General features: G+C 49.3%; 1 protein-coding gene across 1 annotated transcript; it reads left to right on the top strand.

Moving 5' to 3' along the window:
* The first annotated feature begins 6,662 nt into the window (after positions 1-6,662).
* Positions 6,663-14,173, top strand: KRT4 (keratin 4). The gene is made up of 9 exons (XM_023211032.3): positions 6,663-7,174; positions 8,800-9,014; positions 9,968-10,028; positions 11,278-11,373; positions 11,903-12,067; positions 12,305-12,430; positions 12,861-13,081; positions 13,328-13,362; positions 13,472-14,173. The coding sequence occupies exons 1-9, from the start codon at positions 6,713-6,715 to the stop codon at positions 13,651-13,653; spliced, it is 1,563 nt and encodes a 520-aa protein (XP_023066800.2). The 5' UTR covers positions 6,663-6,712; the 3' UTR covers positions 13,654-14,173.
* Positions 14,174-15,161: the final 988 nt, after the last annotated feature.

Below are 15,161 nucleotides of genomic sequence, written 5' to 3'. Positions count from 1 at the left end.
TTAGGCTTCAGAACTAGGCAACTTGGATTTAAATCCAAGTTCTGCCACTTACTAGCTGTGTGACCTCTGTCAAGTTTCCTAACCTCTCTGAGCCTTAGTTTCCTTCTTTGTAAAAGTGGGTTGTGATAAGAACATGCGTAAAGCATCTGGCTTATAGAGGCCCTTACTGGAATCGGGTTTCTTTGCTTCCCCACTCCCTGACTTCTGGATTCCCAGCTCATCCTCTTGGCCTCAGTGATGTCTGTCTCAGCCCCCACATCCAGTTGGCAAGAAAAATCCACATTTAATTGGATTTTGTGGTTTACAAATACATTACTTTGCCTGTGACCATCACCACAGCCTTGGGTTCAGCAGTGGGCACGTGGTGTTCCAGTTTATAGGTTAGGCGATTCACGCTCACAGAAGTGAACTCTCATGCTGTAGTCGTCCTGCTGGTTAGAGGCGGGTCAGTAGTGTCCAGGGCTGCAATTTCAAGCCCTCTGTCCCATGACCCTGGAAGCTACCTCCGTCCTACTCCTGCCTCCATCACTTGCTAAATCTTACTGCTCCTTCCTCTGTGTGTCTCCTGGTATCACCTCCTTTCCTCTTCATCTCCACAGTTCTCTACTCTGAGCCTGGACCCCACTCTTCAAGCTATATCCAAGTGATTCCCCAATTGGCTGGCCTCTCAGCCCTGCAACTTTCAGGCCCTCCCCACCCTGCTACCAAACCAGTTGGCCCGATCCGAGGCTGTCACCACACTGCTCCCTTCCTTGGCAACGTTAGTGCTGCCAACCCCTTAGGAATCCTGGCCATTGCTGGGATGCAACCCTCACTCTTCAGGCCTGATCACCCCGTCCTCCTCAGAGGAGCCCCAAAGAGTCCTGATAAAGCTTCTCCCAGGGCTGTGGAAGGCCAGCGGAGGGATTTTCAGCCAAACCCTAACCTGCAGCTTAGGAACACAAAGGCCTAGCGGTTTAGGGTCAGCTCTGCCTCACCAGCTTGGGTGGTCTCTAGCTTCCCTTCTCAGACAGATGGAGTATAGCCCACCCCATGTACAACACTTTGAGGAATACTTGCTAATGCTCATTGAGTGCCAACTGTGTGCCAGCACTGCTGTCAAGCCTTTAACTGATTATCTTCACAGCAGCCTGTAATACAAATGCTATTATCATCCTAATTTTGTCTATAAGGAAAATAAGGCAGAGTGGTTAAGTAACTTGCCTAAGGTCACACAGCTAGTAAGTAGCAGAGCTAGGTGTGGAATCCAAGCAGTCTGGTTCCATAACCTAAGCTCTTAACCACCAGGTTATTTTGCTTATATAGAAAAAGGAATAGAGAGGAGGGGGTGCTGGAGCTAGAAGGGGCATTGGATGCAATCGACTCCAAACTTTTTATTTCATAGATAAGAAAACAGGTTGAGGAAGGGGAAGAATTTATCCAAAGCCATGGTAACTTAATGGCAGTGTTAAAATAATCAGTTTTACTGAAATCATAGGCCAGGTGTGGTGGCTCATGCCTGTAATGTCAGCTCTTCGGGAGGCGGAGGCTGAGGCAGGTGGATCCCTTGAACCCAGGAGTTCAAGACCAGCCTGGGCAACATGGTGAGACTCCGTCTCTACAAAAAAAAATACAAAAATTAGCTGGGTTTGATAATGCATACCTGTCATCTCAGCTACTTGGGAGGCTGAGGTGGGAGGATCCGTGAGGCTGTTGAGGCCGCAGTAAGCTGTGATTGCACCATTGCACTCCAGCCTGAGTGACAGAGGGAGACCCTGTCTCAAAAAAATTCTATTTAGTGCTTAAAAACTGAACAATAGAAACTTCTAATTGTCATGGAAAAAAACCCTCAGAGATTATATTGCAGCCCAGGAGGGCCCACCAACAGTAATGTGCTGCTTAGACATACTTGTCGAAGGTTGGGAATGGCCCAGACCTAGGGGTTTCCAAACTGAGGACCCTAAGGGCTGCTTTCAGGGCTGCAGGGGGAGGTCAGTAGGTGGCAAGTATCATGGTCCCCTCCCCTGCACCAACTGGATCATCTCTCCTTATCTGTTTTACTCATGAGGCTGTGCACGTGATTTTGTTTGTGAGGGTACTTTTGCCGCCAGAACATGCTGGGAAGCCCCTGCCTGTATATGCCTGGGGTAGGAGGCCAGCAGGGGCAGCTCTCTGGCCTGGGGAAAGAGGAGTCCCTGGGTACAGACCCCCATGCCTGGCTCTCAGGAGTGCCCATCCTCTTATTGCCCTCACTGGCCTCTCCTTAAAACGCTGATGGCCCTTATCTGCAGAATCTCTGATCCCCATATTGACTCTGGCTCCTCAAGAATGACTCAGGCCCGGTGGGGCAGTTGAAGTTGGGTGACCGAATAGGGTGAGGGTGCCTGCCTGGCCAGGGAGGGCAGGAGCACTTTCCCACACCACACAGCGGATTTGGAGCTGAGAGTGACAGAACCCCTCAGGATCCCTTAATCCCAGGGCTGAATGTGTGAAGGGCTTGCCTCCCTCACCCAGAAAGCCCTGAGCAAACACTCCCTCCACCCGGCTCCACACCCCTGTCAACTGCTCATCCCTCTGTGAAAAGATTGGGAACAGCTGCCAAACAAGGAAGGGTCACGGAGGGCAGTAGCAGAATCTGCGTGTGGGGGTCTGGGGAGGGACAGGGGACCAGCTTTTAGCTGTGGCTGCTGGGTAGAGGCACCTTGTTCAGCCGCCTGCCTCTGGCCCAGATATGAAGGAGATGGCTCTCCCATTTTCAGGGAAAGAAACTCGTCTCTCTTTCTCTCTCACTCTGGGGTGTAAAGGCGCTTTTGCATAGAAAGTTCTTCCTTATGTCTACCTTTGGTTTCTCAGGCTCAGTTTGAAGATTTTGTGAGCTTCTTGCAATTCTGATTTAATAATAAGGACACAGAATGTGGCTCTAGACTAGAACTTTCTTCCTGTTTGGATTGGGTTTATCGTAGGGTTTGTCATGAAATTAATTTGGATTTAGTTAATTGGAGGAAACAAAACTGGCCCCTCAGAGTAGTGTCATACCTTATTGGGTACTTGTAAGAACAGGGCCACATCAACCAAGCAACTGACCATGTGCTGAGGGTAAGGACAGAAAGGAGCTGAGCCGCATCTGCAGAGCTTGCAGTCTGCTGGCCAGACCCCATGGCCGTCCTGGTGGACCATGAGCTACCGGGCTGTATAAGTTGCTGTGTACTTTTTTCCCTGCAGATTCTGTGCAGGCCAGTTACTCATATAAAACATTGTATCTACCATTTTATACATTGTAAGGTCACAAGCTTTGAAGTCAGACAGATAGGACTGACTTCCCATCTCTACCACTTCCTGGCTGTGTGATCTCAGGCAAGTTACATACCCCTCTGAGCCTCAATGTCTGCAGCTCCAAACTGGACATAGTAAAACACTTCTTTGGCCAGGTTGTCAGAAGAAGCACCTAGTGTTCAGCATATAACGGTAGTTCCAAAAGAGAATCCCTTCCACCCAAGAGGCACTGCTGTCTTTCCTTCGTCTTCCTTCTTGTATCAGGGATGGCACACCTCAAGTCACCTTCATGAGAAGTACCTCAATTGCAGCTCCATGGTTTGGGTGCCCTACAGGCACAAAATAAGGCTGACTGCATATTCTATATTGTTTCCCTGAAAATCCCCTCGGCTCCTGGCTTGCTTTTTGTTCTAAGCAGTAGATACAACTTTATGGCCAGTGAACCCATGCCATTTTCTCCTAGTGTTGGAGTGTTGGAGAGTAAAAGACCCAATAAGCACACTACGAGCCATCTCAGGGATTCACCTATACTCAGGCAAAGCCTCTACCCTGGCCTGTGATAGTCCCCATCAAACCCCAGCGGCTACGAGAGAAGAAAGCAGTGAATGGCAGGTGCAGAGGCTGAGGTGAGGCAGCCGGGGGAGCTCCGGCCCTCACTCAGGGTGAGATCCCAGTGGCCCTACCATGTCCTCTGGGGCAGGAAACCAGTCAATTAGACCTCAGCTTCCCAAGGGGGATGCTCACATGTTTCCTCTGCTCCTGCAGCTGCAGCCCCCAAAGACTTGCAGTAGTTCTCACCCTCCTTCCAAGCCATGTCCACCTTAGGAGCAAGAGTGGAAATTGATAGACCCTGGGATGCTAGTGCCCCCATAGCCCCTTTGACCTGAACAGCCAGTTCCATCAGGTTTATCGGGTGCCCATTCTGCATTGGTTGTGACACAATTTAGACGGAGTGGCTTTATACCAGGCAGAACAGTGTGAGTGAGAGGCCATAGAATATGTAGCCTTTGGGACCAGACTAATGAGAGTTTAAATCCTGCCTCCACCATGTGCTGCTGTGTGACTCTGGGAGCTACTTTACTTCTCTGAGCTTCTGAAAGGAAGGTTAATGGTGCTAACCGCATAGAACCTCTAAGTAGACTAGTTGATCAAGTGTAGGTAAGGCATCCAGCACAGGACTTGGCACAAAGTGGGCGTTTGGTGAATCTGGGCAGAAAGGATCAGTGAAAGTCCAACCCCTTCCTTCTAGGAGATGGTTCTGGCTCTAGAATGCTCACCTACTGCAGGTGGACTGACCCATGACCCGGGCATTCTCCTGTAATGGGGCCTGTGGACTCCAGTCCTTATGGCCACAGTCCCTCCACCCCCTCTCCACTTACTTAGAGGCCATCTTGGCAGAGACAGACTAGAGGTAGGGGTGGGAGGGCTTGGGGGAATGGGGACAAGGGAGGAAGTGGCTGCAGAAGGAGCTGGCTGAGCTCCCAGCCAGCCTGGCCTTCCGTGCATCCCTGCGTTGGGGTGGGATCTGCTGACCACTCTGTCCTCAGCACTGGCCCCTGCCTTCTGTCTGTGCATGGAGTTAGCCGTTCACTCTCTCCCTGGCCAGCTTTCATTCAGCTAAGGGCAACTTGGGTCTGTGGGATTAACCAGGTGCTGGTGACCACTCTTCCTCAGACCTGGGGTCATTTCATCTATGAGGAATTGAGGAAAGGGGGGAGAACAAAGACAACCGATATCTCCTTGTAAATGACAATGGCAAAGCCTGGGCAGGAAGAGAATGAATGCCTGCTAACCTCCTATATGCCAGGCACCATGGGGACATTGTCTCATTCCCTGTGAGGCACACGTCCCATTTGGTAGATGAGAAGATGGATTGGATGGTCCATTATCATGCTGCTGATAAAGGCATACCTGAGTCTGGGCAATTTACAAAAGAAAGAGATTTATTGGACTTACAGTTCCATGTGGCTAGGGAGGCCTCAAAATCATGGCAGAAAGCAAAAGGCACTTGTTACATGGTGGTAGCAAGAGAGAGAATGAGAGCCGAGTGAAATGGATTTCCCCTTATTAAACCACCAGATCTCGTGAGACTTATTCACAACTATAAGAACAGTACGGGGGAAACCGCCCCATGATTCAATCATCTCCCACCGGGTCCCTCCCACAACATGTGGGAATTATGGGAGTAAAATTTAAGATGAGATTTGGGTGGGGACACAGAGCCAAACCATATCGGATGGGTTCAGAGTGGTTAGATGGCCCACCCAAGGTTACACAGCTAGTTAGTGGCAACCGGAGGGATTTGAACACAGATCTGTTACACTCAACTAGGAAGAATTTAAGTTATGGCTTAAAACTAGGATTTTGCATTTAAAAACATTGCTCTGAGAAGGGATCCATAGGTTTCATCATTTAGCCAAAGGGATCCCCAGCAGCAAAAAAGTTATGAACTCTTGCCCTGATTTCTGCACCATTATAGAAAATCAGAACGCACCTAGCAAACAACTGGGCAGCAAATGGAGTTGCAGAGTGCACAACACCAGACCCCGCTGGAGAACGCCCATCTAGAATTGTGCAAGCACACACTGAAGGGAGGCAGCATGAGTACCCAGGGCTGAGAAAGACAGTCAGGATGTTCTTAGGGAAGATGTTTTGTCTTCCCCCATCTCCTTAGTACCTAGCTCCATGCCTGGCAGGTTCTCAGTAGCTGTTGGCCAAGTTGAAGTGAATCTGGATCTAGGTTTGGAAGGCCAAGGCTGGCATACAGAATATTTCCCCTCTTTATGGGTACATGGAGCCAAGTACATGTGGAGGAATAAGAATGCTAAGAATAACAAACATACATGTGGCTTTTGACAGTTTACAGAGCACTCCGTTAATCACTAGCTCACTCTATCCTGAGAAGCGGTAAGGCAAATATTTGTATTACTTCCAATTTATAGGGAAAGCAACTGGGCTTCAGAGGATGATTTGTTCTGATTTGCAGAGCTGGGAGGTGGCAAGCTGTGCACTCAAACTCAGGCCCTCTAACTCCACATTCTGTGGGGTGAGAGGATGGGTGATGGGGTGTCTTTTCTGGAGGAGGGAGGTGCCATGAGGCTGGGGAGATGGAGGTACAGTGGGTGGGGACCTGGAGGGCTGGGCCCAGGCAGGGGCTTCTGATTAGGAGGCCCTGGGGCGCCGGTTCAGGTTCTCCCAGAGAAGAGTATGATGGGATCCAGTAACCTGTGCCCTCCAGATGACTTCTGTAGGTGTGTTTAGTGACATGCTCAACAGGTGCGGGAAGGATGGGTTTGTGCCAAAGGCCAAGCCCAGAGATGTTTCAGATTTTTCCCTTTATGCCCCTGCAACCAAGCCCTGCTGCTCCAGCACATATAAGAGACCCAGGTTGAGGGCTCCAGCATTCACCGGCTTGGGCCCTTTCGCTTCTCTGATAGCTCCCAGCTTACTCTCTGCAGCCATGATTGCCAGACAGCAGTGTGTCCGAGGCGGGCCCCGGGGCTTCAGCTGTGGCTCGGCCATCGTCGGCGGTGGCAAGAGAGGTGCCTTCAGCTCATTCTCCGTGTCTGGAGGTGCTGGCCGATGCTCTTCTGGGGGCTTTGGCAGCAGGAGCCTCTACAACCTCGGGGGGAATAAGAGCATCTCCATGAGTGTGGCTGGGTCACGACAAGGCGCCTGCTTTGGAGGTGCTGGAGGCTTCGGCACTGGTGGCTTTGGCGGTGGATTTGGGGCCTCCTTCAGTGGTAAGGGTGGCCCTGGCTTCCCTGTCTGCCCCGCTGGGGGAATTCAGGAGGTCACCATCAACCAGAGCTTGCTGACCCCCCTCCACGTGGAGATTGACCCTGAGATCCAGAAAGTCCGGACAGAGGAGCGCGAACAGATCAAGCTCCTCAACAACAAGTTTGCCTCCTTCATCGACAAGGTGAGCTGTGTCCCCGGCTGGAGAGGGGCAGTTAGGAGAGAAGGGTCCTGAGTCGTGGGGTCTCAGACCTGAGCCTACCACAGGTGCTGGGAAGACTGCTGAACTTCCCCCGGCCCGAATTCTCCAGCTGTTGAAGGGGCATCGTGACTTTTAGCCTTCCTTTTTTGTCCCATGGCTGGTGGGAAGGTGGGAGGCTCAAGGCAGTTAAATGTTTGGATTTCCTTAGACATGCTGTGGGATACTGGACAAATCACTTGACTTTTCTGGCTCTAGTCATCCCAGCTATAAAGTGGGTTCATTATTTCTCTGCTTCTTCTCAGATTTGGTTTTGAATTTAATGCAGTTAACTCCACTAATCACTTAACAATGGCCACTTCTTTTCTTAGAACCGAAGAAAACTAAGCTGATTGTGCAAGTGAAAAAGGGACTGGCTCCAGTGGGAGATTCTAGGTCTCACCAGGGCCTTGGAAATTTACCTTTTTCATTCCTTTGATTGAGCAACACTGCTCATGTCTGGGTCTGTTCGAAGAAAGGAGGAGACAGGTCTCTTCTTTTTGTAGCCCAACTTCCTTTTTCATGCAATGTCTAGAAGTTCAAGTTCTTTAAGCTCAGTTACAGTCATGCATGATGGATGATAGTGAGCAGTGCAGCCCCAGAGAGCCGAGTCATCCAAAGATTGATGACTGGGTGGATGAGTGCCGCCCTTTTGTCCAGATTGCCCTGGTTCACCAGGCATCAAAGTCTTAGGCAGCTTCGACATATGGGGCAAGAATGAACACTCTTGGAGTAGAATGAGGTGCATATTTGCTCTTCTTGCCAGTTCGAATAAACCCATAGTAGCTTAAAGAGGTTTTACCGTGACTGTAGGAGATGCACATATGACAGCAAAAACTCAGGGCTCTTTGATGCATCCTTGTCTCATCTCATCTCATTTTACCTTTCGAGTTCAAAACGTGATCCGTCTCCCTTACCTGCTTTCCTTTCAGCTCTGAGGCTCGTAAAGTGGAAATGTCATGCTAAGCTGCTGTCTTGGTTCATCTGGATAGATTTTTTCATAGAGGGAGGGAAAGTTCAGGGAAGTCCTTTGCAGAATAGAGTTTAGGTGAGACTCATAATGTATATAGGGCCCTGGTTTTAAATATCTGTACTCAGTTGTTCACAGGTTCACAGGGACACACCAGGTCCATTGATAAGTAAGCTTATTAAAAAGTCTGTAGTGACTTTATCTTTTGTTTGCTTTGGGTCAGGATCATTTTGAATGCAAGAGCCTCCAGACTGTGATGTCTCCTAATTTTATTTTGTTATTTCACAGAAGTTTAATGTTCTTCTTTGGGGCTTTGGGTGCCTGTGGTTAGGAAGTTGTTCTTGCTGCACTGTCAGGCCCTGCTGCTCTGGCTGTGTGACAACCACAACATGTGTGATCCCCTTGGTGCTATGGGCTCGATAATGGGGCCGTCATGTCGACCCGAGTGAGTGGTGCCCTGGAGATGCAACATAGTGGCCCTACTTGGGTGGTTCTTGGGCCGTGTGGTTCCCTGGGATTGACTGGGTTGGTGTTGGCATCGGCTGGCCCTCCTGCCACACTTCAGGCCCTTATCAGTTGGCTGGTGCCTTTATCAACACAGGTGCGGTTCTTAGAGCAACAGAATAAGGTCCTGGACACCAAATGGAAGCTGCTCCAGCAGCAGACAACCAGCACCTCCAGCAAAAACCTTGAGCCCCTCTTTGAGACCTACCTCAGTGTCCTGAGGAAGCAACTAGATACTTTGGTCAATGACAAAGGGCGCCTGCAGTCTGAGCTGAAGACCATGCAGGACAGCGTGGAGGACTTCAAGACCAAGTAAGTGGGGAGGAAGGAAGGGATGCCATCTGACGCATGTGCCTGGCCACACCCAGGCTCCCGGGCCTCTCTCCAGTGGCTTAGAATCTCAGGCTCTGAAGGTGGCTAGGAAGGCCCTCTAGTCTGTTTTCCTACGTTGACAGAGTCATGTTTTCACAGGGTGAGGTCTAGTAACCACAAGTTGTTCCAAATGGAAATTCAATGATAGATTCAGGGACTTGGGTCTGCCATATACGAACAAGATCAGAACCCAAATAGATGAAAAGCAGTGTAGTATGGCCAGAAGAACACAGGCTGTAGAGGCAGATGGAGCTGGTTTGCATACTGAGTCCTCACTTACTATTTGTGTGACCTTGGGTGAGTTGCTGAACCTCTCTGAGCTTCGGTTTTATTCATCTTCAAATGGGGATAATATTCGTACTTTATGGGTTGTGAGAATTAAATGAAATTACATGAAATAGAGAAAGCATGTGGCATATTTCAGTACACAGAGTGAACACTGAATACACAGCACCTCTCATTAAACTCACTATGGGATAGGACTGACAAAATAAATACCAACCCTCTCTCTCAATTCATTCACCCACCAAACAAAAGGAAGTGGAGTGTGCTGATGACATTGCTGAGAATTTAATCTGCCAAAATGGCCAAAAGTACAGCCCTTCCATGGATGTTAAATCAACTACACCATTGCTGGATTTTCTCTCGAAAACAGTCTCTTTAAAGTTTGGTTTTCATGTCTCTGAATAAATCTTGGCCTAAACTGGTACTTCCTATATTCAATGAATGCAGTAATGTAGGTTAAATGAATATCTGTATGAACATGGGAAATGTAACTAATTACCAGGATATCTCCAAATTTGTTTGGAAATGCTTGAAAACAAGCAGCAGAGATCTGAGAAACACCAGCTCACTGTGGGCTTTTGTCTTTTTCTCCCCGTGCCCACCCCCAGGTATGAAGAGGAGATCAACAAACGCACAGCAGCTGAGAATGACTTTGTGGTCCTCAAGAAGGTAAGAGACGAAGGATAGTAGGGAGTGCCTTCAGGGTGCTCCTTCCCTTGAGGAGTGGTCTTTGGTTGAAGTCATGGGTTTGGTCCATCTCTGCCTCATCTCCACTTACTTGAAACTACCTAGATCTATACAGTCAAAGAAAGTGGGTAACCAAACCAGGTTCTAAGGGATTAAGGTAGGGAGGGAAGCCTATTTGCATTTTTTTTTTTTGAGACGGAGTTTCACTCTTGTTGCCCAAGTTGGAGTGCACTCTTGGCTTGCCGCAAGCTCCATCTCCTGGGTCCAAGCGATTCTCATGCCTCAGCCTCCCAAGTAGCTGGGATTACAGACATGTGCTACCATGCCTGGTTAATTTTGTATTTTTAGTAGAGACAGGGTTTCTCCATGTTGGTCAGGCTGGTCTCGAACTCCTGACCTCAGGTGATCTGCCTGCTTCAGCCTCCCAAAGTCCTGGGATTACAGGTGTGAGCCACGGCACCTTGCCAATTTTTATTTTTATAAATTCATGGGGTATAAGTGTAATTTTGTTATATGGACAGTTTGTGTTGTGGTGAAGTCAGGGCTTTCAGTGTATCCATTGCTGGGATAACATACATTGTATCCAATAAGTAATTTCTCATTGTCCACCTCCCTCCCACCCCTCCCTCTTTCAAGTCTCCATTGTCTATCATTCCACGCTCTATGTCCATGTGGTACTTGCCTTTCTGTGCCTGAGTTATTTAACTTAAGATAATGAACTCCAGTTCCATCCACATTGCTGCAAAAAGACATAATTTCATTCTGTTTTTATGGCTGAGTAGTATTCTGTGGTGTATATGTGCCACATTTTCTTTATCCAATCATCTGTTGATGGACACTTAGGTTGATTCCATCTATCTTTGCTATTGTGAATTGTGCTGCGATAAACATGAGTGCAGGTTATCTTTTTGTTACAATGATTTCTTTTCCTTTGAGTGGAATTCCAGCAGTGGGATTGCTGAATCCAATGTTAGTTCTATTTTTAGTTCTTTGAGAGATCTCCATACTATTAGAAAAGCCTATTTGGATAATCAACTTCCATGTCTTCAGGTGGCTCTAGGGGAAGAGTATATAAAATTGGTCCCCCACCAGCTCACCTGCCACTGAGTAGTCTTTCCTAAGAGTAGGCTTTCCTAAATGCTGCTGAGAATACCTGTAGGTGTCACTTAGTACCCCGTCCCCCCACTGGCATTCCTGTTCCTCATCTCTTATCCTCCTTCCTCCTCTGCAGGACGTGGATGCTGCCTATATGAACAAGGTGGAGCTGGAGGCCAAGGTGGACAGTCTTAATGATGAGATCAACTTCCTGAAGGTCCTCTATGATGCGGTGAGGGATCCTCTCCTCCATTCAGGGAAAGGGAATCCCCTGTTTGTGACGCTGCTGGTTGGGATTTACAGTTATTTGAAAAGACTCCAGCTCCCTTATTTTAGGGCAGTGGGTTCCCATCAAGGTCATACATAGAAAGGTTTGAAGTGGGAAATTCAACTGGGAGATTCTTAGAACCAGATGTGGTCTTGGTCTTAGAAGGGGTGATTAGATCTAAAGAGTGCTTGGAATAGAATTCATTGCTGTCTAGCATTTTTTCTGGTGAAATGGATCCGTTCCATTCCCTTCCATCCAACACACCGGCACTCACTGCATTAGACAGAGTGGCTTATGGTTCCTGGGGACCAGTAGAGACTAGAAGCATTGCTCTTCCATTCTGAGCTGTCACAACCACTTGATTTCTGCTTAGAACTTTACCTGTCTCTCCCCTTCCCTCACATTGTGAATGCCAGCTCTGCTCCTATCTGAGCCTGTATCAGGTCAGTGAAGGCTTTCCTAGGGGGGCTGATGTGAGACATTTGCCTTGCAGGAGCTGTCCCAGATGCAGACCCATGTCAGCGACATGTCCGTGGTCCTCTCCATGGACAACAACCGCAACCTGGACCTGGACAGCATTATTGCTGAGGTCCGTGCTCAGTACGAGGAGATTGCCCAGAGGAGCAAGGCTGAGGCCGAGGCCCTGTACCAGACCAAGGTGGGTGGTGTGGATCTCTCAGGAGATGGGGCTGGCTCTGGGGCTCTGCTTTTTACATCTGTGAACAGGTGATCATTAGCTCAAGACCAACAGAAGTCAGATATGAACAGACGTTTCCAGGCATCGTTGGTCCTGGTCTGAACTGCCACCTGTGGCAATTCTCACTGAGTTCACTTGAGAATGGACCCTACCCAGATGCCCCTGACCCCTGGTTCTCTGTGTTTTCTTGAGTATTAGGTCCAGCAGCTCCAGATCTCGGTTGACCAACATGGTGACAACCTGAAGAACACCAAGAGTGAAATCGCAGAGCTCAACAGGATGATCCAGAGGCTGCGGGCAGAGATCGAGAACATCAAGAAGCAGGTGGGTGTCTCTCCCTTCCAGATGAAGCACAAGGCCAGGGGCCTCAGGCAGACATCTACAGAGTGGACAGGCAGATAAAGCTTCGGGCCAGAAAACCCTGAGCTTGTTGCTGGGAATTCACAGCTCTTTGTGCAAGCCATACCCAGATTTTTTCAGCAATAACCCAGTTGGCACAACATGACGCTCCTGGTGCATAGGTTTCTTGGCTCTTCTTCATGGGTTTTTGCTCATCTTTATTTAATCAGTCAGATGGAGGCATTGGTGGGCTATGGCTGGAGAGAATGAGATGTGTAAGTGTCAGGGAAAGTGGGCAGTACAGATAGAATCTTGACATCCTCACCCAAGGAAAGCTGGACCAGGGGAGGGGACAGGTGTAGAGGCCTTGAAGGCAGGGCACTGCTGACCACCTATCTAATGCCTTTGTCTATAGTGCCAGACTCTTCAGGCATCTGTGGTTGATGCAGAGCAGCGTGGTGAGAATGCCCTTAAAGATGCCCACAGCAAGCGCATAGAGCTGGAGGCTGCTCTGCAGCAGGCCAAGGAGGAGCTGGCACGAATGCTGCGTGAGTACCAGGAGCTCATGAGTGTGAAGCTGGCCCTGGACATCGAGATCGCCACCTACCGCAAACTCCTGGAGGGCGAGGAGTGCAGGTGAGGGGTTAGGCAGGGTGTGAACATGAGGGCCGGAGAGGTCCAGGGCCATGAGCTTGTACCTCTGTCGGGCTGCAAGCGTCAGTGCTGTGCCAGTGCATTATGAACCAGGACAGCTTAGATAACAGGTTCACACTGGGTCCTCAAACTCAGAGGCTGCTCAAGGGTAAGAGAGGTGAGTGAGGCGGGCTTATTGAACGAAATTCTGTGCTCCCTGAGGTTCACTGCCTTTTCTTTCCCCCACAGAATGTCTGGAGAATGCCAGAGTGCCGTGAGCATCTGTAAGTACCTTCTGCTCTTGCTGTAGTTGTTCATTCACGTGGGTCTTGGCTGAGATCCCTGGGTGCTGGCACCACTGGAATAACTGTGTCCTTTGCGTCTTTTCTGCAGCTGTGGTTGGCGGTAGCACCAGCACTGGAGGCATCAGCGGAGGATTAGGAAGTGGCTCCGGGTTTGGCCTGAGTAGTGGCTTTGGCTCTGGCTCTGGAAGTGGCTTTGGGTTTGGTGGCAGTGTCTCTGGCAGTTCCAGCAGCAAGATCATCTCTACCACCACCCTGAACAAGAGACGATAGAGGAAATGAGGTCCCTGCAGCTCACTGTGTCCAGCTGGGCCCAGCACTGGTGTCTCTGTGCTTCCTTCACTTTACCTCCATCCTCCCTCTCTGGGGCTTGTCTTATTAGTGTCCCCTCCACTATCCTGTGGGCTCTCTCTGCCCCAGGATTATCTCCTGGGCTGGGACAGGGACTCTGCCTCTTGGAGTTTGGTAGCTTCTTCTTGATTTGAGCCTGGTGACCCACCTGGAGTGGGAGGGATGTCAGCTGACAACTCACCTCCCATGGACAGAGAAGAAAATGACCAAGAGTGTCATCTCCAGAATTATTGGGGTCACATATGCCCTTTCCCAGCCCAATGCCATCTCCCACCAGATCCTGTATTATCCATCTACATCAGGACCAAACTACTTTTCCATCACCTGGTAGCACCTGGCCCTGCAAGCTTAGGACAAGAACTACTTAGTGTCCCATTCTACTCCTCTCATTCCCTCTTATCCATCTGCAGGTGAATCTTCAATATAATGCTATTGTCATTCATTTTGAGCAATGGTCTTTTTTCCCTGGGGAGGGGTCTCTAAAATCCTGTATAACTAGACAATTTTGGTGAAGGTGGATGCTTGAGGGCCTGAAGGATCTGTCTATACAGATCTGGGTCATCGAATAATTTCTCAGGTCTCTACTTCTAGGTTGCTCGAATTATTGGGGGAGAAGTACAGTGTATAGAGGCTGAAGGCTGCCTACAGGGCAGTTGTACAGATTCAAGGGGCAGCTGACAATTACACACACATTAGCTATTGTAGGGCACCCTGGGGCAGCACCGTTTCAATGCTGATCCTGGAATAAACCTGGAGGGAAGAGGTTTAAGTCTGCAGGTCGGGGGCATTTGACAGGTGTGAGAGAAGCAGGCCAGGGGTCTCTGCTGAGTATAGAGCAAGAAGATATGGAGCTTATGAGAGTGCTTATACTCTGTGTCTAGCAAGGCCTCCCTATTTTCATGAAATTCCATGCATGGGGCTAAATCTCACTGGCCCAACAAGGCTTTCAGGAACCTGTTCCAAGAATCAACAAGGTCACGGTTGTTGGAAGGAGGCATGCATGTGCGTCACTCTCCTAGAGTTTTCATGAGCTGCTCACTTCCCCAGCTCCTCAGGGGTTCCTGGGGTTATGTCTGTGGTGCTCTCCCTGAGTGGCAAAGAATGTTGGAGGTGGAGCAGGTCTTCTGGAGCAGCAGTGGAGGGAGCTCTCTAATTACACAAGTGAGGAGAGGATAGTCAGAGGTGGGGGTCTGGGTAGAGCCTTTGAGGACACCCTTTTTCTATACTGGAATTGGTCCAAGGTACTTGGAATTGGTCTGAGTATAGAAAAAAAGCAAAGTCTCCCCTTTTCCAAAGATTTCCCTGCTCCTGCTCTGCAGTCTGACCCGAATCAGTTTGCTGCAGATGCAGAATGCACTCTCTGCCTTGGCCACCCAACTGCGCCTCCCACCCTTGACTGCACAGAGTTCATTCAGACTCCAGTTTCTCCA

Source organism: Piliocolobus tephrosceles, chromosome 10, assembly GCF_002776525.5.
Source record: "Piliocolobus tephrosceles isolate RC106 chromosome 10, ASM277652v3, whole genome shotgun sequence".
NCBI lineage: Eukaryota > Metazoa > Chordata > Mammalia > Primates > Cercopithecidae > Piliocolobus > Piliocolobus tephrosceles.
The sequence above is the reverse complement of the archived record's forward strand: the minus strand, read 5'-3'. Positions and strand labels throughout refer to the sequence as shown.